A 26,257-nucleotide genomic window follows, 5' to 3' on the forward strand; every position below is an offset into this window, starting at 1 on the left:
GTAACATAGAATGCCTTTCATTTACTCTTCACCCTTAACCCTACTGCTTCTGCAGCAAAGGGTAGGAAATATTTAAGGGGACAGCTACACCATGGCATGTTCTAATAGTTAGCTGATCACTTGTGAGCTACTTCAAAATATGCAGAAATACTTTCCATCATCCTTTATGATGCAGAGGAGGAAACTCTGCAAAAACATCACTTGAAGTACAGAGAAATTATGCTATAAGGATCAAATTGAGCAAGTTTCCCTCTGACCAGACTATCTGAAGGTGGATCCAAGAACGTGCACTATCCTGTTTCTTTGTTGCAAAATTCTCCACTTTCCAACAAGAAAATTCTGAAGTGTTACAGCGCTAAAGAAGGTCGCTCAAATTGTGCAAGTACTAATTAGTACCCCATAACCTAACGCTATTAAATTCCTGCTTTTGAGGCTGAAGGGATTTTTCTTTCTCACAGAATTGCTTCCCATTCGATCCTTATAGCAAGATACACTGATTATTTTAAGCAGAGAGGGAAGGGGAGAAAAACAAAGCAGAACAACCCAGCACTAATAGGAAATGGCTTTCTGAAAGTAAGGTTTGTTCAAGAAACGTAGTAGCAATTAAAAAACAAACAAAAAAAACCACACCGATTTTTCTCTGAAAGCTGCCTTGGTGCATTCATACTTGTAGGAGGGATATAGCACATAGTCCCAGAAACTCTTCCAAAGAAAGTATTTTGCATTGCATGAGCATCCCCTACTATTATTAATGGCTGGCAATCTCAGTATCTAAGGGAATATCAAAATTGCCTCTACGACGTGCAGAGATCGTTGAAAAAGCAGAGTATATTTGAAGTGGAAAAGCACAAACTCTCCATCTCCATGTGTACTTATTTACAGATTAACTGAGAGTTGTATTCAAATTTTAGACCACCATCTAATTTCTTTAGCAGACATTCCTGGATGCTTTCAAACATCTGTTTATAGTTTCTCCAGTTAGGCAAGGTGGCTGTGGTGGGAGTTGAGTTGATCAGGGTTCCTCTGATTCAAAAGTAACTAAGAACATTGAAGGACTGAACTAAACATCCAAAAGAAAGAAAAAAAAAAGGAGGGATTACCCCCACCCTCAGCAAGTGTCTGAGTTATAAATTATTATTTTTTAAGACGACTGTTTGAACAGAACTCAGAACCTGAAAAGCAGAAGTCTCACCGGTCAGGAAAGTCAAAAAAATCTCACAGAACTGTCCTGGATAAAGACAGTGCCAAACTAAACAAACTAAACCAAACTAACAGTGGCTAGAAGTTTAGACTCTTCTGTGGAGGTCTGTCCACTGGCAATCCTAAGATTATTTAGATTATTTGACTTGTGCTAGTGTGCTTCCCCAGTTTGGTGTGTTCTCGAGCTAAGCTGGAAGCAGTTGGGTTCCAGTTAGACTACTCTGACTACTACAGTCTAAGAAAACTTGCACCCCTATGAAATGCTAAAGAGTGCAAACAAAATCTCAGTAGGTAAGTGTAGATTTACAGCTTGCCACTAGCCACTGGCATTGCTTTTGGTTCCTCTTTTTCTGTTAAAAAAAAGAAAAAAAAAGTGCCAATTTAAGCTAAACCTCTGCTGGGAATCTTGCTGCCTCTGCTTATGGAAGGGGTTTCAGAGCATAGTTAAGCTGATCAAACAGCAAGCTGCTAAAGACAGTCCTTCCACCCTAACTCAGTTGTAGATTCTCTCTCTTCATCTCACACTGGATTTAGTGACTGGCCACATAATCAGTTGATTCAGTTGATCAGCAGAATTTTTTTCTTCTTCATTGCAAGGTTAGTTTCTTGCTGTATCAACCAAAAGAATCAAATGACTCCACATTCTCTCAATTACTACATCTGACAACAGGGAAGTGACAAGAACACGTAGATAAGGGATGGAGGAAGAGAGACCAACTTCCTTGGTGACAGCTTGTTAGCTTGCACTAAATCAATATGAAAGTACACTCCAACTTTCTTTTGCAAAAGAAGAAAAAAGTATGGTGACACCCTCTTATATTCATAGATGTAAGAGATATGTCAACAATGAATGTCATTTAGTGGACACGGTATAGCTCTAACAGACTAAGTTTTAGCAGACTTCATAATTTCCAGGGCACCATATTCCTCTTGCAAGTGGGAATACACAGATGACTCAAAACCAAACAAACAGTGAACTTTATCACTCAACCTGAAGTTTTGAAATACACACTTCACAGGTTCTTCCAGAGATGGCAATTAACTTCATGTAAGTAGTAAACGCATCAGAATCGCACATAACCAGTTAATATAGTATCAAACGCAGCATCACACTTTCTTCATAAGGTGATCAGCAGGTCTCATTTTTTCTGTCTTAAAGAACTGAGTATCTGCTGCAGTCACCAAGTCACTGTGACAACATGCAAGGCTTTCACCTATACTACGTAGAATTTTGCCTCAATTAGCCAGTCCTTATTGCCATTAGTACAAAAACCCTTGAACAGATCGAGAAGTATGTCACGGGAATTAAAAGCTTTAAGCAATAGTTAAACAGATCAAGTATCCATAATTTCAGTGAGCATGTTTCTACATCACACAATAAAAAGCAGCCTGGCTGCATTGCAACTATGACTGCATTCTGAAGTCTTACATGCAAGCTATTGTCTCCAGGCTAAAAATAGTTCTGATGCCAAACGCAAACTGATACCTTCAGTGAATCTACGGGTTGCCAAAATGCAAGTCTCTACATAAGCATCACAGAGACAGTTCAGAAGAATTTTTTATTTTTAAAGAATCTTCTAAAACATATCAGATAAGCTTTCAGATTTGTCAAATGACACACCTTTTCATTTTGCTGAAATGTTGAAGTGTAAGACGTTGGAATCCTTATCCTTCTAGCAACTCTGTGATTCCCGTAAGTGAATGCAACTTAGAAAAGTGTTTCCAAAACCAAAACAAGTATTAATCTATTCAATAAAAGTGTACTCTTCATTCATTACTGGTTTACAACACAGTAACTATGTGAGGAGTGCTTCACGTTCTATTCTAAGAAATTTTAATTCAAATGATATATATGAAATCATCTCTTCACACCTTCTCACACACATCAACCACACCTCCATTTCAGCTTTTTAAGAAGCAGTAACAAAGTTAACTGCTGGAGAAATTCCTAAATTACTAACTTACTGCCTCATTCTGTTTTTCCAGAGTTACTAAAAAGATGTGCCAAGTTAATATTTAAGGGCTTTAAGACTTCAAAGACACTGAACTGCTTTTAATAAGATATAGTTCTGTTGTACTAAGCACTATGCAAAGTTACAAGACAGAACTATACCTTAAGTAGGTAATTAATAAGCTTTGCTATGCAGGTATGTAGATTTCCCAGTATATATGGCAAGCTACTGACAACACTATGCTTAAACCTAGATGCTACAGATTATCGCCTCTATTTATGTATTGCCCAACATTATAAAAATCTGTTATTAAGTAAAATACACTAATTCCTCATTGTGCCATTCAATCCTTATAGCACGTTCTTTCTATGTAATCCAGCACAAATATTTCTTATTTTCCTTTCCTTAACACTGTTAATATTAACAAAGAATTTTTAAAATTTTCTTATGAGAAATTCAAGAATGTACCACTGTACGCGAAAACAGAGTCCATCACACTAAAACCCATTGTTTTAAACTGATTCCACAAGTAAGCCGCATAAGAACTATTTGATGTGGCAGAAGTATTTCAAATTATAAATTTTCAAAAACCCCTTTGAAGAGCATTTTTTCGTTAGGAACATATTCCTTTAGTTCTGAGAAGTCATAGCCCTAAACCTAGTCCTTCCACTTGTCAGATGTTTCTCATTCGCTGACACAGTACAATATCCTGACAGTATGACAACAGTGCAGTTAAACCCACACAGTACTGTCACCACTTAGAATTTTTCTCCATGGTGTGCAATAAAGACATTAGAAAAGAGTATTCAGACTGAGCACAGAGAAGGCAGGCTATTGACCATATCAAGTCAGGAGTCAGCACAGTATTTAAGTTTAACCGTGCAGATTTTACCCCTATAACCACACTGTTCAAATTTGCTGGCTAAACTGTGGCGGAGGGTGGAAAAAATTCATCTTTTAAATTAAGCTAGCCCTCCACCGCTCAGAACAATACTGTGATGAGCTAGAATCTCTAGCAATATTTCCAAGGCTTCAGCAGTTTTCTGGTGTGTGCCACCTGGTAATTAAAACCATGGGCCAGCTGGACTGAAGGACCATAGCTACAGCAGTAAACCTTTATACCAGTACTGTCTACAGCCTCTCAGATAAACTGACTGCCAAAGCATTTTGAGCCAGAAGATTTTTATTATTATTAAAAAGACCAAGAATAAAATCTGGCTCCTAAGTTTTTTTCTGTTATTAAATAATCCATGAAGCCCACTAGGATTTAACACTGCATGCCTTGCTTGTATCTACATATTAATTTCCTTCCATTGCTCCCATTGTGCAATCCTATTAAAAAAAGTGTTTAAAAAAATAAAGAAACGAACACTACATAATGAAAGCTGTATTTCTGTAAATGGGCTGGATATCAAACTTAAAGGCTTTTCTTCAAACATCTCAATAAAGGGCATCAGAGCAACTTTAGCAATCTGAACAATCACTTTTTCTTTCAGTTGAATTTCCCATCTTTCCTTCAAACTGGAAATCTTGTGCATGATAAACTCACCATAACTCACTCGTAACTTGAAACTCACCCACCCATGACTAAATTAAATTAGTCACTATTAGGAGTACTCATATCAGTAATACTTCACAGGCTATAAGATAATAATACTGAATGTCACTAATTGTACTAGCACTGATTAGAGTTCTCAATTCCATCTTTGGACATCAAATAAGAATTTCAGAAAAGGCAAGTAAGATTCACATAACACCACTGGGAATGTCAAGACTATGAAGGTTTCCTAAACAACACTGTTACTCACAGCCTTGTTTTACTCCCACTGGCCAAAGTTGTACTCCTACTGGTCAAATAATTATAAAGATTGGACTCCCTTCTATGACTAAAAAGATTCTGACAGTATTCAATTACTTCCTAATCATTTGAAAGACAGCAGGTTGGCATTTATAGTATAATTTAAGTAAGTGATGAAGTTGTCACATTTGTCAGGGAATTTATATCATTGTTTCCTAATAACAGTCTATATTACAAGAGAACCTAAATGCTAGCATCTCATTTACATTCAGCACCTTCTTTCAATCTGAGGAGCTTATCTTTTTGTGTGGGATTATTACTGTACAGGCATGCCCTCCTACCACTGCTGTTACTGTGAGTATTACACTATTGAGTAGGCTTGGAACAACAGAACCCAGGGCAGTTTAGAAGAGGCCTCCTACAAACCATTTCTAAGGCTTCCCCTTAATGATCCAGTGCCAAGTTCATTACATAACTTTTTACCCTCATATGACAGACCTAGACTACAGGACAATGAATGAGGATTCACTTGTGTTAATACACTGTCAACACTTGTGGAGATTTGATATAGCCTGAAGACAAATACTTTTGAAAACTCTCTATATGCAATGAGTTAAGATCATATGACTTGGCAAATCTGAAAAAAGTTAAGTGACACCTTATATTCCATCTACATAATTTAGTTTAGCCTGCTTGGAAGAGTTATGCCATTTCCCCACTTAAGAGGTTAGCCACATACTAGTGTAAATATTATAAACTGAATGGAATGCCGAGATGATACAAAACAACCTGATGAAGTTGTATCATCTATAGGAATAATTCACATTTAATTTCCTTTCCCCTTCCATTTTCAGTTTATAATAGCAACAACAATCTTAGTGCAAACCAATTCCTAGAGTTTAATGACTGACTAGGATCCTGATCTGAGGCACATCTCAGTCAACACTGTTCAGCCAATCATTAATCTTAGAAACTCAGTCACTGGATTGTTATTGCTTATAGTTAGTAAATCTGGACAGTGCCCATGCCATGTCTTCTTCACAAGTCTCCACCACCTTATCAGCAAGTATTTTTAGCCCTATCCTTCTTACCATGGTTTATGACCTGTCAATCTGAGCAAAAGATCGTGCAATAACGCAGGTAATATATGGCTGACTGTAGTCCAACATTGACACAAGAGGGGGTTGGAATGGAAACTAATATTAGGGCACCTTATTGCACATTCTAATGGATTTGTCTTGAAATTCAAATTTAGGTGGTGTTCTGTAGGAAAAAATAAGGATCAACATATTTTGAATATTTATGATTCAGTAATGAACATCATTTGTTAGATCTTGTATTCTGTTTACCTTGACTACTCAAACCCCCAAACAAGTAAAATATCCAACCAAAACATCCTCATTTTTGCTAGAAAGTTTAAAGTCACTTTCAACTCAAGGACCTATTTTCAGAAAAAAAAGGCTGAATTTTAGTCACAAAGCATTCAAGGGGAAAAAAAGTCAATATACATCATAGTGTAAGCATAGCTTTGTTTAAAAGTCAGAGGAACAGATAAGACAGAGCTAGTCACCATTACCTTGGGCTTCTTCCAGTAATCCTGAGGTAGATATCATACAGGAATGCTGGCGCCTTATGGCTTACAGCAATCCAGTAATGATATAAAAGGTGATTGGAAGTTAGATTTACATTGGGCCGTCTGAAGGCCTGTTCGAGAGGATTCCTCTTGAAAGTAGAAATTACATGGTATTCTGAGAAAGAAAAGTTGTGTAACAGCTTTGATAATAACCATGTAAAATTTAATGGTTTTCAAAGTACATTACAGTGTACAATATTTACTTCAGTATGTTATTTAAGTAACCACCCTAACTTTTCTACCATCCACAGAAACTAAGACAGTTATCAACTTTTAACCTGAAACACTGTTAAACTGTTTCTTAGTATATCAAGAGGTCTTTTATGCTTTCATTTTCAGTATTATGTTTTACTGTAGCTTCTCTCTTTCTGTTCCTCTTCCCTACCTTAGGAGATGTTGACTTCAAAAACCCATAGCAGTTTCAGTTTATATAGCACATAGAGCTATATAAAACAAAATATTCCACTACATTTCATGGACAAGGCTATTCTAATCTCTCACATGAAGAATAACTTAAAAACAGATTTAGGACTTGACGAGCAACTGAAGTGCATTTCAAAAGACATATTTAACAAGTTATTCATATTTAAGTATTTTTTTTAAATCCCATTAGGATTAGGCTTTACATGAAACTCCTGTTGAGGCCTAAAATATGCAGGATCAGACTCTTCAATAGTTATGTGGAAATTTACTTTCTCTTTCTAATTATCTCTTATAATTTTATGCTGTTTCTTATACAAGTATTTAAATATCCCAATTAAAAGTGGGATATAAATGAAGTCAGTAGCTTTCCCAGTTTGCCTGAAATAAGGTTTATAAATGTAGATACATATAAAATGGGCAAAAGTAAATAAAAAGCATGAAGAAAATAGTCAAGAGAAATAAAATAGACTTAAGTATTTAAATTAAAGTTAGATTAATCTTCTTTCAATTAACAAGTCTATTTCTGAAAAAACTGACAGCTAATATACAGCTTTACCATGCCAGCCTGCTTGCACTGTGATTTATAATAAAAACTATTACAAGGCTTTTGGCATGGGGGCTACATTTTAGTCAAAATATTTAAGAGCTGAAAATAGGCGGTCATACTTTCTTAAAGAATACTTTTTCCTCTGCATGAACAGTTGATGTCTCATGTAACTATCTGAACACTAAAAAAGCCACCCCAAGCAAGAATTACCTTAAGCTAAAAACAACAAGAAGCTACACAAGTGCAAAACTATTGTCATACCTCTCAATTATGCAGCTGTACAAAATATATTTAATTTGGGGCTGTTTTTCCAAATATATTCAGTCAGGTTGGCACCCAACATCACTACTGCTCCTCTGAGCAATGCTTTTCTCTACGATCTTCCCACAAATGTGGCAGGCAGATTAGGTTGTGGCAGAACCAAGCAGAAAATCAGTTCTCGCATATTTTAAGTGATAACGGAATTTAAAAAACATGAAAAAAGTTAAACAGTTGTAATGCTACAAGGAGGGAGAACTAATAGTAGAAGAAAATGAAAAGGCACAATACACTGCAAGATTGAGAGGTATGGCTCTTCTACCACTTTCAACAATAGAAAGCAATATGATCTAATGATTATAGCCTATGCTTTTATTATTTGACTTTATTCTTCTATTAAAGCTTATAAAAAAGAAATATGGCATACCAACTTCACCCCAGTGGAAAGGGTTGGTGCCACCTGTTGTACAGTTATATACCATGACATTTCTTGGTCTGGGGGAAAAAAAAGGAAAGAAAAAAACAAAAAACAAAGAGCAAGTTAAAGAACAAGTAAACTTTTAAAAACAAACATACCCAAAGTGTCTTTCCCTCAACAGAATCATTTAGATAGAGCAAAAAATGTCAGTATAATCACTTTGTTTTTTACTTCCTATATCCTTCCAAATTATCCCTCCTTAGCTATCACATTTCTTTCAGAGGGGACTTGGCCCACATAACTGTAAGTTATATGACTGCAACAAGGGCTAGCAAGGCATTTTCAGGCATAGCTTGTACAACAGTATCAGGAGACGATGTCTTCCTCTTCACTATCAACTGTTGGCCATTACCATAAGGAAGTTACAGGTTGGGGGACTAATTGCTGTGAGAACCTTAGACTCCTTTATCCTGGGGGAACAGCAGGATACAGATTAGCAGTTAAATAGCAGACTAGTTTATCAAAGTATACAGTATCATCACTTCAAAGTACTAACACTCTGTATTGTCACCTGCTATACCTATTAACTCCAGAATACCAGGCTGCAGCCAGGGTTGTATTGACAACAACATCTACTGGAACGAGATCTGCTACTGCGCTGTTGGAGGCTCTCATTGTTCGAAGAATTCCTTTTCCTGCCTTAAAGAACAAAAAAGAGACAGAAGACCCACCAGTAAAACATATGAAGCTTTGTTGCCTTCCAAAAGGGAGGGGGAAATCTGTAACTATAGCCAAACATTTACTTACAGCAATGAAAAGACCACTAGGCCCATTGAAGTTATCAATCCATCCCTATCATGAAGAGGAAAAAAGAAAAGAATTTGGTCAGAGTATTGAATTCAGCAGTTTTAAGAGAAAATTTGACAAGTTTCCAGAAATAAATGGGGGGCAAGACAACAGGAGGAATTCTAGTTTCCACATCTTTAAATAAAGTTCTTCCATTGCAAAATCCAGTGGTATAACAAGTGTAACAACCTGGCGGTATAACAACTTGGAAAAGAGATCTATCTGTAACTTCACTAATCCCTCAAAGTGAGTTGCTGGCTTGTTTATTCTTAGCAAATATAGTGCAAGTAGTTTTCTGTACAATACATTTATGTTGAAGGTATTCAAGTTTGTATTGAAAAGTGCTTTCCTAACTTCTAGCAACTCACAAGAGACTGATAAGCAGTTTTGCTATCAGTTATTAGATTTTCCTTGCATTTTCCAAAGCATAAGGTATTTTCTCTCAACTTTAATGCCAACATTTAGACATTACAAATTCACTAGTTTGATGTATATATATGTTGCATATATTCAAAAAAGTATACATAGTCAATTATATGGATTTTAAGTATTTGAAAAATATTCAATCTTGAATTGGCAAAACTATTCCAGCACCAATTTCCTATACTGGAGGAAGCATACAGCATACACACTATAGATCGATACTGCATGTGGTATATAAAACTTATGCTGCCTCCCACAAAGTTTATTGGGCTTGGCTAAAAGAAATAGAGCCAAAACACTTTTTATGTCCTGCAGTCCCCAGTCTCCTTAGTAATGTGCTGCTATTGACATACCAAAGCATCTTGAAGAGGGAAAAGTAGACAGATTAAAAAACATATCCAGGATCAGGAATTTAAAAAGGTGATAACTAATTATTTCATATGCATTTTAACAAACTTATTAATCTCCCCTTTGACAGAGATGTATTGTTCTATGATTAGAAATAATTTATCCTCTTCCCACATAATAATACTGTATTTGACAGTTTTTATACCAGAGTCGTTTGCTGGAAGCAACTAAGCCACAACTTCAAAGTTTAGAGGGTTTTCCTGCACATGGGCCACTACATACTCAAGCTGTCAGCATGTACTACAGTTTACAAGCAAGATATTCAATTGAAAACTCAATGACTTACAGGAAAAGGCTCCTTCCAGCTAGCACCAACAATAGATGGCCTTATAATGGCTGTGTTTAATTTTGCACCTTCTTGCTGTACTACATATTCAGCTAAGGCTTTTGTGTATGTGTAAGTATTGGGCCTGTCGCCTATCAGTTTAGGAGTAATATCATTCACTAGACCATCGTCCATCCACCTAAAGAAACAAAAAAGAGGCAAGTGTAAATAACTGCATGCTGTTCCACCAGGAGGGAAAATAAAAAAAGAAATATGCAAAAAGGGAAGATCAAACAAATAAAAATACTCTTGAAAATAATTTAAAAATCTAGTCTTTTCTTCAAAACACCATCCATGACAAAACTGAAAGCATCAGCATTCCACTAGAAGCTGAATAAGCATAAGAGGAGCAAGAATTCTGCAAAGAAATTTAGGCAAAAATTAACAATTCAGTTCACATTTCTGCAACCATCATAGTATCTAACATTAAATCACTAAATTTTAAAAGTCAGCTTGATTTTTAGGATTTAAAAGCAACTCCCACTGAGGCTATCAAATCACATATCTCCTTCTACTTGAAAAGGTTAAAGGTTATGGAATATTTCTACAAGCATTTACATACCAAACAGTGTCTGCAAGCAGCTTACCCTGAGCTAAGCTTTAAAATTATATAGCTTCCTAAAGTGCCATGCATGGGGGGAGCGACCCCAACCCTTTTAAACCAAAGGCTGATTCCAACAGAGGCAAGGAAAAAAAACCAGATATCTATGTATCTATCTCAAGTTTAACAGAATGAGTCCATTACTCATTTTGATTGTACACTACTATTTAAATTAAGGTGGCAACTTATTATTTATAACTGCTCTGAAAAGAGAGCTTGAGGAAGAAAATTATGATCACTTATATTTGTGTTCCTCCACAGCAGCGTAGTTAAGATGGACTAGTGACATTAACACCATCTTGTAGAAAACTATGTTTACACTGACTTCATGCTCATCTTGCTTCAAATTAGAGCATAAAACTAAGCATTTGAAAATGAATGCTAAGAGGAAAAACCTTTCACCAGAGTATCTGGCCAGTTGCAAAATCCTTTTGAAAATATTTCCTAGAAAATATCCTAGAAAGCAAGCACATTTATGAACTAGGCTAGGTATCAAAGATTTTTTTTTCCTTTCTTGTTAGACAGGATAAAAGCTACTACACATTCCCCTCCCCCCCTTTTTTTTTTTTTAAACGGATACAGGCTGACCTGAAAACAAAACAAATCTCTCAAAATCAACAAAAAAAGATGAGGGCTGCATGCTGAGTGTCCACTGACATGCAACCCATGAAGCAACTACTTTCTTTGCACAAGTAGTTAGTTTATTACACACCTACTGTAGAGCAAATACTGATTTTACCTGCAATAATCCTAACCCCACCAACTATGTTCTCAAATGTGAAGTGCAGACTTAGCAAGTTAATCATCTTTGGGACACAGGTGGCGAGCACTGTGTAATCTAGGAATTGATGCTCCCAAAAGGAAGTGTCAGCTGCATTACGAGCAAACCACCACTTCCACTTCTGTGCTGGCTTAAGTGATCACAAACCCACACAGCAGGCTTGGTCAGAGGGCTGACCTGACAGCCCACCCCCAGTGTCTTCTCCTTGACCCGATTTGCCCTGCGACTGAACATGAAGGCTTAGACAATGACTTAACTAGAAAACAATGTGGCAAATGGCTTCCTGCTGAAAGTTCCTACATCACATGCTTTTTTTTTTTTTTTTAATAACGATGAAATTTGCCTTTCAAAAGGTGAATTTTATTCAGTCTTGTAACAGCCCGATTTCCATATCTTTTCCAACCTAGCTATTAATCAGCAGCTAATTAGAAGGAGCCTTGAGAGCTCAAGTACAGTTCAATAAGGTCAGAGGAATTAGTTTATGTGCTTCTGTCAAAACAATTCCTTAAAACAACTAAAAAGATCTATTTTGACAAAAGCTAATGATAAGATATGTTTTAAGTTTTGTTTGCAAGTTTAACAGCAATTTAATAGAATGTTTCATCATTTTTCCCATTGTAGTTCCTTTATGTAATTGTAGAAAAACTCAGCACAAAAGTTAGAAATAGAAAAACAGGCAATGGTAAAACATTAAGAGGTAGCAGGGCCATCTTACGGCTCAGGTTACAGCACCTCAACTTTATTTCCAAAGGACAACTAGAAGTCTTGAAACCCATTTCCCTCAACAAGAGAAATTCACATTTTCCTAATCTGCATTAGTCAGTGATTAGTTTAAAAGAAAATAAAGTTATTTATTCTTATGGTGAGTATTCAATTTTCAGTTTCTTTTGACATTATTCACCTTGTTTCTCTTAGTTAAGCCTTGCAACTTCATCTTGCTTTCCAGTTCATTAAGCTGTTTTTATCTAAAGTTGTAGTAACCTCCAGTCATAGTACATGAACATAACCAAGATGTGCATCTTAAACTATTGCTATTTTGGTGTTCACCACATCAAATTAAGACTTGGATTTTATTTGCTTCAGTGACTCAACATCTTAGTCATACAAGTGGAGTTTACTCAACATATTTTGATTCTTATTAAGCAATACTGTTATCTTCAAAGCAACATGCCTCACCATCCCTTCATGATGCGAATCTGGAGGGTGTGGGGAACAGACACATGGTGAGCACAAGTGTGTGTGTACCAGTGTCTCAGTCAGCCAAGAATGTTCTTATATAAATTTCTAAAGCTTTGCCTCTGTACAGCATGTCATTGCAATGGGTTTTAAAATACAGATAGCTGTCCAAGCCCAAACCAAAAGATTTTCAGTTGCATTTATTCTGCTTCTAAAAAGGAAAAATAGACAAAATAAAATTATTTCAGAATCTTTCCTTTAAAAGTTTGTTTCCTGTGAAACTTGTTTAAACAATTTATCTCAGTGTGCAATCTTAGTACTGCATTTGTTTTTCATGTTAGCTCTTCCATCTATAACACCAAGGTAAAGACAACATACTGCTTTTTAACTGATTACTTTTAGTTTGATACTTACAAGAGATAATATTTGTATGACAGAGAAGGGAGAGAGTGATTTAGAGATGAATCATGTGTAACGCAATAATCAGATATTATCATCTCATCTCATACTTGCTACTTTTTTCCCCCTGTTTCAGTTAGGGTTTGACAGCTACCAAATAAGACCCTCAGGGCAACATACACAGAAAATAAAATACAGAATGAATAATATTTTTTCCTAGTGTTGTCCACTTCAAGAGTAAAAAGCTACAGAAAACAGGTCTTCAGAAAACTTAAACACTGAAGATGCAACTGAACTACTGTTATAATTTTGTTTCTGAACAGTTAAGAAAGACCCTTTCCAGTTTCTTGGGCTGTGATCTTCCAGTGGTATTCAGGCACACGTCAAAGGCTGTTGCTAAAGCGCTGCTGTCTTAGTCCTATCCCTGCCCTTCACAAGGTTAGTACTAGTACTCATGTAACAATGCAGTGAACTAAAATAGCATATGAACATAAAAAGAAAAACAAAACAAAAAACCATATACCACCACCCTATGCCTTCCCCCCCACACACACATGCACACCCCAACCCACACACTCCACACCTAGTCTTCAGAAGAGAACTACAGATTAGGTACTTTTTCTGGAAAAAAAAAAAAAAAAAAAAACACAAACAAAACCAAACTGATTCAGCTTCCTGATCCGGTTCACCATACAGCTGCACAAACACCACTGTCAGCATATGGGAGGCATCAGGAACAGAAATGAGTATCTGTCTCTTTCAGTACCAGCCCACACCTCAATCAAATTAAAGTGACTGTGAAAGTTCTGCCCATTTCCTTTTCTGTAAGGGGAAGTGTCAGCCATACATTAGACTTATAGGACAGCATAAGCTAATCTTCATTTTTCAGCCATTTAATCATTATTTGGTACTTTGTTACTAGGAAGGAGGTGGTTACAAATTGCTGAAGTAGTTCATGAAGCATCAACACATACTCTAGAGAATCCATCAGTTTCTTGGGATCAACAGGAGGCGGATATACTATCTCCTCAATGTGTTTTCGATTGCAATATGCATACGCGGTTGAAACATGCATGAACACTTCTAGGTGCTTCATCCGTTGGGCCAAGAAGAGGAGCTGTTGTGTGGCAATCACATTTAACTGAACAGCATCTCTGTTGACAAAACAGAAATTTGATTAGCAGAACGCAGGACAAAAAAGCACAAGTGAAAAAAAGAAAGAACTGGTCAACTCATTCCTAATGCCTCAATTATTAATACATAGAGTAAAAATATTCCTAAAAAAAAAGTCGTGGACACTGTCCTAACCTTCTGCTTGGAACTATATGCCCCAGTCTTAATCTAGAACTTCTCTTAATATTCAGGATAACTTTTCTGAATTTCCCTATTCTTACTTTCATCTTTAGGCTCCATTACTAGCAGGGAAGGTCAATGAACCCTTGACCTCCTTAAGTCTACTCCTCAATCCTACTCCAATAAAATGTTCTACGCAAGATGTGAAGGAGATAATGGAACAGGGAATCTGGTTACCACAGAAGAGGTCAGTCAAAAGTTAACTGTATGTCTGAACTTCCTAACTCAAGCTGAGTGAGGTCATCATCTGAGAGGGAAGGCTTGGAGGGCTAATAAATTTGAGATGACTGGCAACTTCTTGCAAGATAGCACAAGGCTTAATAGTATAAATGCCTAATGGGAAGGAAGAAAAAGAAAATCAGAATGACCAAGAACCTCACCTTCCTCACTCCAAGTTCCCATCTTCTCATTGAGAGTCCTTAAGGAAACTGCACAGGTTAGGTAGGTATCTACAATTTCTATCACATCAGAACATTGCTTACAGAACAACTACTACAGATGATTTTATACAGTTCAGATATTCTCTCCAGCCTAGAACTTACTATGGGCTCTAATCTTCTTGCATACAATGCAATAATCAACTTAAATTTCAAGAATACTGCTAAATACAGCTTTATCAAGATCTTTGCCATTAAGTGTTACATTAACAAAAATACCTAATTTCTCCCCAAAAGCAAGCACTGAAGTTTAAGGCTACTTTATCACACTCACGTTATCACTGAAGCATTTGAAAAAAGTTATTATCCCAAAGCAACCATTAGGAAATGCTACCTCCAAATAAATTGTTTCTCTTCAGATAAAATATTGTTCTCAGTCTTCACCGCCTCTTTCAAAAGGTCAAAAGAAAGAGGTCATACAAGAGCTATATGCACCATTGTGGAATGGATAACCAATGGGGAATTAGGAAGGGTTCCAAAATAAGCCTAAGTATTTCACTTTCTTGACTTTATTCCTACTGCTGATCCAGAACTAGATATTTTAAACTTTACATTAATTATTCCTATTAATAAACTATTTGATAAAGGCTGTTTTTAGAGGTTAGATTTGTGCAGTTAAAAAAAAAAAGCCACCCACACACCACAGTCCAGTGTAGCTTCTAGATGCTCTGGCCTTAACCTTTCTCCTAAGCAGCGCTCTCATTTTCTGCTGAGCAACATACTGGGTCCTCCAAGAAAGCAGAAACTGCCAGAAACTGCTGTATCAAGCCTCAAATTGCTTGAAAGTCCCTCTGGGCTTTTGACAGGTTGACAGTTCCCTGACATTTCAGGTGCTAAACAGTGCTAAACGTGGGCAACTTTAAGACATTTCAGCACGCAGTGTAGCATTATCAGAGAGGTAATGCCAGCATTTGTAACAATTCAAAGATGTGGGCTGAGAAATGCTTTATTTGGGTTGCTTTACATTCTCTTTATAAAAATTGCAACAATTCCTCAAAGCCATTTCCCCAAATCAGGTATTTATTCCATGTTTCAACACTAAATCAAGTGCCAAAAGTGAATGTAAGAATTCTTACATCATCTTTCTTACTTTCACTAGTCCTTATTCTATCATTGCCTTAACAGAATTTCTGTAAAAGATGAAAGTTATTCAACTTAGGTTAGTTTTCATCTTTCTCATCCATTTCTCCCTATTCCCTCCAATGCAAACTTCCATTCCTCTTACTGAAGAGCTTTCTGAAGACATGGAGAAATCTGAACAGTATTTACTTTCTTGTTTGTTCATCAGGTAAAAAGATCAAGTGCTACAGCTTCCCTCACATACAGCTCTGCCAAAGTTATCCCCTTTGGAAACGTATGTTCATTTTCCAAGAAGGAAAGCTGAAGGAATGGTTTATGTTCCCTCTTACATAAGGGCGAAAAGTTCTAACACAACTAGTGAGCACAATGCATACAGTTAAAGCTTATTTACATCCTTCTTGCCAGCCATCCCAGAGATTAGAGCAGTATATGAGGATGGGAAGACTCAGAAAAGCAACATGTTCCCAAACCAGCATCATACAAGTCTGTCCTCAACAGCTTTGTGTGTGTGAGGCCTAGAGCAAAGTACAATGATCATTTGTTTAATATTTGTTTAGTTTGAGTGACAATAATCCACTTGCCTTTTTGCCTAAAGGTTTAAGAAGATATGGATTTTTGATGTTGGACAGTATGAATCTAACCTTTGGCAAAGTGGGCTTAAATAGGCCTCCCATCTTTCTAAGACCATCTATGAAAGGCAAATGGCAACCCAACAGCTCAAGTCAAATTCCATGTAGGGAAAAAGGTTAATACATTGGGGGGGGGGGGGGGGAAGTATCATGAAATTGACCAAACACACAAATACCATACAGTACACCAAGTAGCCTAACAGAAAGGCTGAATATTCACAAGATCATGCAGACACCCAATTTGCCCCCTCCCTTTAAAGGTCATTGGTTAACCAAATTAACACAAAAATTAGCACATACAGAATTTTAGACTCACCTTAGTGTTTCATTGAATCTGATTGTAGCAGCACAATGAAATATAATATTGATGCATTCTATAAGCTTCTCCCTGATTGGTTCACTAAGATCCAGTTCAGGCTGTGTAAGTTCACTTGTAATTACTATTATTTTTGCCTTGAAGTCTGGCTGCTCTTCTCTCAACCTGTCAAAGAGCTGTCAGAAAACAGAACTAAAATTTCAAACCAATAGCCAGTGAAAATAAGATACAAGTTTCATGTAAGCAAACACACACCCACTTTCTGCCTATATGGAGTTATACACCCTTATTTCTCAAGATAATCATTAGCAGTTAGAAAAAACATGCTTGGAATCTTGTAACAGCATGTTACTAACTTCACATGAACATATTCGGTGAGGAAACTACAAGCTTGATGCCAAACAGTGAAAGCAGAACAAGTGTTGCATGTGTTACAAAGGAAGCTATAAAACTTCAGTTTGCACTTAATTTGCTAATATCTATCCTCAAAACCAGATTTCTCTTACAATGTCTAAAGAAAGAAGAAGGAACGGTCTCTACTAGACAACAGGCCTTAAAGCATTTTTAATTAGTGAACTAAATACTGTTATCTCTTGTTCTTTCAAGAGGAAAAAAGGGAACAGTCTGCCCATTTCCTAAGGTATATAATGTCCCCTTAAATTCTTGTAGATCTGCAGGATTGGTGATATTTTTAGGTTCAGAAAGCTTTTGTCAAGCTTAAAAAAGAAAACAAAAAACCAAAAACACACATTAGAATAAAGCAGAAATACTATCCTGGACTCGAGTGAGCTTTGGGGAACCAAAAATGAGACCCAAACCAACCAGACACACACACCACACACTTATTTCTCTGGCCAGTAAAACAGATACAGTAAAGGCTGCTCACTGTGTTGGAACATTTGATAAATCTTATAAACTGATGTTCAACTATTTTACTAAAAAAATTCTACCCACAGCTGTGTTCACTACGTACTCTTGATTCTCTTTATTTGATTAACTGGATTCTAACCATATATGTGGCTGAATACACACAACTAAATTCTTGCCTCATCTTAATCCCAATCATTAACATTTAAGCTTTTTTTTGGGGGGGGGGGGTGCGCAAGGGAAGAGTACTGTGGGAATAAAATGCACTTGAAAGTGTCAAGAGAGCAGGCCCCTCTACAATTAAGCCAATATCACAACTGCTTCAACACAAGTCTATTAGAATGCATTAAAATCACAGCAGTACTTCTTTTTTTCTCTCCTATTTAAGTGTGTGGTTATACTGAGGGAAAGTAGTTAAAAAGCCATTTCCTTACAGCATCAAAAGAAACCAATTCATTTTCAACTCTAAATTAACCTGACGGTGCAGTTTCATGACTGTCTTAAGGCAGTCAAAGCTTGTACAGCTGCCAAACAGATTAGTCCCATCTAACTTCTGCATCGTCCTGTTGCTTCTCTTGCACTGGCAATAGTAACCAGCCCCGCAGCTGTGAGAGCTCGCTGGTCCAGCTGAAAAATACTTTTGTAGATAGATATTTTTCAGCTTGATTGAGAGCTAATACAACTCACTGTGTGGCCACCTAGGTAGTAGTGGTAACACCATAGTAAGAACATGGGATACACCCAGTGGTAGACATCTTTGACTGACTTCCCAGGCATGAGATTGCATCCTAAGCAGCCAAAGTTACCAACATCACGAAGCATTTAACGCCTTCACAATGCTTAGTTCATGCAGAACAGCTAGTGACACTTACCTCAGGGCAGGAAGCCTTTTGTCATTTTGAAAATGACCTACTATGATTTCATATCTGGAATGATGGTGCCTGCCTCTAAGGACGTGCAGAACTGAAGCTACTGCTCTCTAACTGTATTAAGATGCATGATATGCATTACAACAGACAAGCAGTCCCATAGATAAAGTGCTAAAAAATAAAGTTAAATACCCAAAAGAACAGGTTTGGTATTTTCAGCATCAGATATGTGCTTCCACACCGTTTCACATCCATAGTCATACATTCTTGGCACAATCCTGTACTAGCAGTGACACCAGTACAAAGGGGTAGAAAGAATAAATACCTAGAGCACAAACGATGCACATGCCAAACTACCACAGGAATTGGATGTCTCGCATCCAATGGAAGTAGAAACCTCAACATTTTTTGCTACTTGCAGCTCAATTTTGCTCTTAACCATCACCTTCACCCATTTAGATTATGAACTCTTCAAGAAACAGAGTATCTAAACATCTGTAGTATGCTTCCTGTGCCAATCCAAGTTGTCAGAAATTACTGGCAGGGCCCTCACAGCAGGACACATTAAGACAATAGATTCCACTAAATATTTTCATACTCCTTCGGAGGCATCTTGATCAAGTTAATGCCAGTTAAACAATACAACCTATTTTCAACCTAATTTGTCTAACCACATGATAAAGTCAGAACAAATATCTTGATTCAGCTATGTCTCTACACAGATGTGCAGCAACACTCATTTTATGTTCTTATTCCAGGGACTAAGATGTAAGACTACCTAAAGCAGTATTTTTGCCTATCAAAAGGGATTCATCTTTTGGACCTGTTCCAGCAATAAATACTTAGCCAGGCTCATAAAACACACTGGACTATTATACGTCAAGGACTGGTATAGACTTTAAGCAGAAAGTTTGAGTCTTGTAAATTTAAGAGCCTCTTACGACACATGAGCTTCCCAAAAGCAATGCTGAGGCCTAAGCTTCAGTGAAGTTCAGTCAGTCCACATTACTAGCTGCCTGAATATTCCCCACCTTTTATTTGGTTAATAGTGTATACAGAAAGCAAAGTAAGCAGCTTTTTTTTTTTTTCTTTTTTCTTTCTTTCTCCTCCAGAGTTTAGTCTGAACATATATTTGTTTTAGGGAGTGATGACAATTTCATGCAAGTATGAAGGAGAAAATCTGTGGATGGATCTTAAAACCAAACCCCACTGCACCTCTTTCTGCTGCATGCTATGGCAAGGCACTGGAATGCAAGTAGATGCTTTTGAGCAATGAGTTAGAGTTTTGACATGACTACAGAAAAGAGTGTACTAGGGACAAAGCTACCCTAATGTCTGCTGTAACTTCAACTAGTCAGAGTTGCAAGGAAATTCAGTTCCCTACTTTAAAGAATTTGCCTTTCCTGCCTTAAATGCCTTCATACTTTCTTTTTACTGAGTGCCTTTAAGGAGCTTCTAAGTACACACTTTGTGGAGCCTCCATTGCATCTGAACACATTTCCCAAGTCTGGGCTGCCAGCTCCCACATCCCATGAGAGTGTTAGATATGGGTAGGCATAAACAAACTCTGCTTCCAAGTTCATGCTACAAATCCGTCCCCTCTTTCTTCACATTTTAAATGGGATATTCTGTACAGAGAGATGGACAATACTGATGGATGGTTCCGCATGCATTAAGAATTCCCAACTTAGCCCACCAAACTATTAAGCAAATAAGTCTTTTCAGGAGGAAAGCACCTCATCCATGCAGCATGACCAATACATAATCAGCTGGGCATAGCCTGCACATCTATACAGAAAAGTGATTTAGGTATCTACTTTGGTACTTCCAGAACAAAGAATGTCAGTGCCTTTCTTTCGTTGTCACAGGCTTACAGTGATGTGGATGACTAACAGAAATCCATAGTAGAATCTATTAAAGGCAAACATTTCCATTCTGTTCAAACATAACCTATTTAAATAGCCTGCTGAGATCACATCTCCTTGATTACTGGTAGATCTGACAGTGCTTTCCAGAAGAGAGAAGTGCCAATCCTCATTCTATAGACAAGAAAATAAGGTAAGGCACAAAGAGAGAAGTGACTTGCTTAAGACCAAAGCAGGTCAGTAGTCAAATCAGCTTCACAATCCAGGTCTTACAGCTCAGAGTCCATGCTGTCTCCTGCTCTTGATTATACATTCTCTTAACAAGTTTTGTCGGATATTGGACTTTTCAATACATTACAGCTAAACACCTTCTTCCTGATCTAAATAAAGGATAACTTTCTGCTACTGGCTTTCCTAGAAGATTAATATTCCAGGCCTTAGCTTTCAATTTGTGTTAGAACAAGATGCATTGAACAGTAATTTGCTTTAGACAAACCAAAGTTGTCCTCATAATGAAATGGAAACAAAAGACAGAAGAAAATGCACTTTGTGAGCATATGACACATACCTTACAGCTGGTTATTTCCTCTATTCGCGCTTCAGGTGTCTGCCCTGCTTTGTGTCTCACCAATACATACACTGCTTTCACTTTAGGACAAGATCTGAGCAGCTTTTCCAGAAGTACCTTCCCCATGAAGCCAGTAGCTCCTGTCAGGAGGACATTCTTTCCTTCATAGTATTCAGGGATGGAAACCATTATGACCTTAATAGAAGTTACAAAAATATATATTAAAACTTCCATACCTTCTGCAAGTCTGAAATCCTAAATAAACTGCACAGATGTGAACATTCAATTTCATACCGAAAAGAAATGCTTACCAGTCATTTTTTACCTACAGCCAATACTTAAGGATGTCTCCCCACACCCCAAACACATTCCGAGGAGTCACTATACTCAAACAAGATCTTATTACAGTTCGGTAATTGTAAACTGCTTCTATTATAGTGTTTTACTTTTAAGGAATTAGACATCCACTTGGCTGAACTTTTGATATATTTTATTTCCAAGTGCATGGTCCTTTAAACGCTCCAAGACTAGGTGGCTGCTCCACATAGTCTAAAGGTCACATCATTAAAATATAATTGTAAGTGGAGGCTTCAAATATGTTGACTGAAAACAGGGAGCCAGGCATCTGCCAAGTGCCAGCTCTGGAATTTTGCTTGTGTCAGCAAATCCCATCAGTGTTAGGCCAAGTCTTCCTGTGATGGATGGATGCTAGGCCACGGAAAAGGTGAAGTTAGTAGCTTGGTACTGGCGCTACTGTTTTCATATTGATAACAAAAACTACACATTCAACAGATAATACAGGTGTCACTTTTTCACCAAATGAAAAAAAAAAAAAAAAAATCCTTCCAACAAGATGTGCTCTTAGAACTCACACAAACTGAAGACTTGCCAGTCAAAAACATTCCTTCTAATGAAATGAAGGGGTAGGGATGGTAACGGAAACCCAGCAGACTGCTCAAAAACATTGTAGGCTTTTCTTCAGTTTAAAAAGTTAATTTAACTATGAGAATTATTAATCCTTTCCCCTCCTTCAGTCAACTGCTTGGAGACTATGACTAGTCCTAGATACTGGGAATAAGCTACCAGAAACTGGAGAATTATAGCCATCCTTAGACAGGTCTATTTTTCACACTATTGTTGTCTCTGGAACATGACCTTAATGACCTCTGGAACTCAACCTGTGGCTCAGGCTAATTGCAAGCCATTCTGTGACATCTGATATACCAATGTCTTCACCATATCCCACTAAAACAGCTTACTTTTACCACAAAAGACTATATAGCAGATGTCTATATTTACACCTTGGTTCACTAATCTAAGTACTGTTACTAAAATAACAAACTTGCATAGCAAAAGTTTAATTGTACTCTCTAATAGCACAAGATCCACACACACAACCATCACAATCAAAAGACTACCAAAGAGGCGAAGAGCATTTGCATGACTCCATAGAAGAACTGCACTCAAAAAAGTTCAGTCTCCTTGAAGGCAGATGGAGACTTTTTCTTAAACAAATAAGAATTACAACACTGAACAGCTAAATAGGATGAGAGCCTCTCTGCACCTTTCACCCAAGAATACAACTTACAAAAGTGCTTAGCTGTTTGAGACAGCAAGCTATTACAAGCAGAAACTTACCAGCCAATATATATGAGCTGTTGTATGCTAGGCTTCATCTTGCTATTCACACTTTTTGCCCAAAAGGTGAAAAAAAATATATATATATATATAATCTGTTTGGAACACTTGCCTAGAACTTGGGTACCTTTAGTATTAAAAGCACTATGATGTGCTTTTCCTATGGTCCTATAATGATGAAGTCTCTGAACAAGCTCTAAACAGTTACTTGCTAGAAATGAGTTGTTACTCTCACAAATTCCAGTCTCAGAAGTCTGGGTACAAAGTCTTATGCTTCGTTGTCCAACACGCCGAACCTTATTTTGACTCCCTTCTTTCACAAGGATAGCTTCTGTACTTACCGGTGAAACATCTAAAAACCCTGGTAGTGGGCTACAGTGGCTCTTGTTCTGTTTCAAACTTGCTACAATTTCCAGAGGCCAAGATCCAAAATCATTCCTTCGAAAGTTAGGAGATCCCTTCAGTAGCTTTTTTCCCCATTCACCTTTCAGTTTTGCCACATATTTACAAACCTTTAAACCAATTTCAAAAGTATACCACCTGCAATAAAGCAGGGAAAGCAAGATCCAAACAGCTCATACAAGTCATTTTTTTCTGGGCCTGCTGTCTTTACTGCTGCTCTCACAACAGCCAAGAGGACTCACTGTGATTTAACATAGGCCCTCCCCTTAACTCTAGTTTGCCTTATATTTGCATATACTATTCAATTCTATTTCCTCCTAAGAATTTCTGTGCTTGCTCCCATGCAGAAACTAAGTCTTTCTCCTGTTCCCTCAAAGGGAACAGAAGACTGATACAATTATAACAAAACTAAATTTTAAGGACAGAGTTGGTATGGCTCCTAGAGGATTTTGTTAATAAATTATCTGTGCCAATACATACTGGGACTGTGAGTGAATTGCCCAGAAGCACCAAAACTGAAGTAAAGACAGTTATGGAATCTAGGGGTAAATGAAGAAAGTCCAATTTAAGTAATCAGTCCATGTTCTTCTCAGCAGAGAAAAAACGATTTCAGAAAAAGGAAAGAATGTTCCCTTTCTCCATGCACCCTCCCCTGCCTTCTTTTGAGATGTTATCTCTACATGCCAGTTAACATACGCTGTTGGCAACGCCTAACTTGGACTCCGAAGGGAATTACCACATACCTGCAATTACATTAGCTGTGTTACTGTCTAAAGCTCTTTTAAAGAGCAAGTAACTGGAGAACATGTTAATTGCATAAACAAAACAAAAAGCCACCCACCCACATCCTAATAAAAATAATCCAGTTAAACAAATTTTGTTCCTGGGGCAACTTCATTTTGAACTCCAACATATAACAGGCTGGAGTAGGTCCAAAAAGATATCTACCTTGCAAGACAACACAGCAGAATCAATTTGTGATTTAACACTGGAGTGTCAGCAATCTTTTAATGTCGTTTTAAGAGTACAATTTACATGTTTGCAATAGCTGAATTATACCTATTAACCAGCTTTACATATTTTCACTATTTATGTAATGACTTAACAGCTACCTCTTCAAACATGCAGCTGGATATCCCTAGCAAACATGATATTGTCTAACGCGCACTGTGGAACACTGGAATTCCTATATAGTAGCTATTCTTAGAGCTAATAGGTAATAATAGGTAAAGAAAAAGAATCACAGAAGGGTTGAGGTTGGGAGAGACCTCTAGAGATCATCTAGTTCAACACCCCTCCTCAAGCAGGGTCACATAGAGCATGTTTCCAAGGATTGTGCCCAGACAGCTTTTGAATATCTCAAAGGAAGGAGAGCCCACAACCTCTCCAGATAACCTGTTCCAGTGCTCTGTTACCCCTACAGTAAAGGAATTTTTTTCTCATGTTCAGACAGAACTTTGTGTTTCAGTTTGTGCCCGCTGCCTCTCAGCCTATTGCTAGGCACCACTGAAAAAAGTCTGGTTCCATTCTCTCTACACCCTCCTTTCAGATACTTATATGCATTGATAAGATTCCCCCCCCAGCCTTCTCTTCTCCAGGACAAACAGCCCCTGAAGGGAATCTGAGAGTTGAAGAGATTTAGTAAGAGCATTCTCTTGTGGGTTCTTGTTCTAGAACAGGGATAATCAAAGTTTCTGGATGACTTGTATTGTTGGGATTTAAGTAAGCCACCTACAGTCACACAGGAAAGACAAAAAAATACTTTGTTGTCTAGGAAAAGCTTCTGTTAGAGAAGCTATAGAGAAACTGATGTTACGTTAGAATAGTTCTGGATTCAGTTTCAAAGCTAAACTAATGGTAACACAAAGATACTGCTCATCTGAAAGGTGCTGTCCTTTGATACACTAAGAGCTCCTGAGCACTTCAGTAAAAGACAAAGGAAATAAGAAAAAAACCACAGACAAGCCTGTGCCTTCCCCCCACCCTTTCAGGATCCAAGCCAACATTCTCCATCTTCTAGCGTCCAAGGCTGAGCAAGTGCTATTATGGAACACACAACAGCAGTTCTGTTTGCCTTCAGAGCTGCTGCAGCTACATTTAACTCATTGCTTTGAACACACTGAGGTCTCTGTGATGCTCAAAACAAGGACAATAAGTCCACATTCTGTTTTTAACACGAAAAAAGACCATTTCTCAAATTTGTCCAAACAGATCAAGATGCTTCAAGATGTGCTTTCCAAGCACCAAGAAAGCCTGAAATAAGCTGCAATTCCAATGAATGTTTAAATGTTAAATCGAGCAAGTAGTCAGGGGGGTGTACATACGTCCTTGTCCAAGATTAGAGGGCCTTTTTTCTAGTTTATCACTGACAAACTATGTCAGCAAAACCCTCCCTCCAAATTCAGTCATAACAAGACTATCCAATCACTGGAAATAGGAAATGTGCATTTCCCAACCTCAAAGCATCAGCAACAAACCACTAAAAGTGCTGCAAAAATGAGCCTGACAAACTCATTTCCCTCTTACCCCCACCACCTTGAACCTAGTACTAATAGCAGTACAACAGGAAAAGCTCTAAAGGTAAGGTGGAAGAAATATTTACGTATATTCAGAAGTGAAGCTCATCTAGACATCAAGCCTGAATGCACTTGCATGTATTCTAAGTAAAACACACACAAGTATCTGCATCACAGAACAACTTCACAGCAGGTGAAGTCCCTCAAACAGAACTTCAACTATTGCATTGCAAGGATACTACAGCAAGCCAGAATAAAATCGAAGAACTGGATTCAGGCAGCAAGAAAGTAATATTTAACTCATCTGAACAAGGTTATTGTCAGCAAGACAAGCCTGGGTCACATCACGGTATCATGTCTCGTTTCATCTGGTGCCTTGTTTCCGCAAAAGTAATCAATGAAGGCTATCAGCAGAACGTCCACATTTTCAACAACTGCAAGGGTCAGTGATCTACCTTATTTGGACAATACCTATCCAGCATATCACTAAAGGAGGACAGTGTTTGTCTTCACGGTCCAAGGTTATATC

General features: G+C 37.5%; 1 protein-coding gene across 5 annotated transcripts in view; it reads right to left on the reverse strand.

The window, feature by feature from the left end:
* Positions 1–26,257, reverse strand: part of FAR1 (fatty acyl-CoA reductase 1) — an 85,997-nt gene that overhangs the window by 8,942 nt on the left and 50,798 nt on the right. For 2 of the 5 annotated variants that reach the window (XM_026104452.2, XM_064512969.1), the window contains 8 exons: positions 21,173–21,367; positions 17,004–17,179; positions 14,163–14,342; positions 10,193–10,370; positions 9,037–9,081; positions 8,801–8,928; positions 8,239–8,306; positions 6,527–6,698 (listed from right to left, as the gene is read on the reverse strand). In XM_026104452.2, the coding sequence (XP_025960237.1) occupies positions 6,527–6,698; positions 8,239–8,306; positions 8,801–8,928; positions 9,037–9,081; positions 10,193–10,370; positions 14,163–14,342; positions 17,004–17,179; positions 21,173–21,361 (1,136 nt within the window). In that variant the 5' untranslated portion in view covers positions 21,362–21,367. Of the gene's footprint in view, positions 1–6,041; positions 6,214–6,526; positions 6,699–8,238; positions 8,307–8,800; positions 8,929–9,036; positions 9,082–10,192; positions 10,371–14,162; positions 14,343–17,003; positions 17,180–21,172; positions 21,368–26,257 lie in introns of all 5 variants that reach the window. The other 3 variants (XM_064512970.1, XM_064512972.1, XM_064512971.1) reach the window with 3 other exon arrangements.

This window comes from Dromaius novaehollandiae, chromosome 5 (genome assembly GCF_036370855.1).
Source record: "Dromaius novaehollandiae isolate bDroNov1 chromosome 5, bDroNov1.hap1, whole genome shotgun sequence".
Taxonomy (NCBI): domain Eukaryota; kingdom Metazoa; phylum Chordata; class Aves; order Casuariiformes; family Dromaiidae; genus Dromaius; species Dromaius novaehollandiae.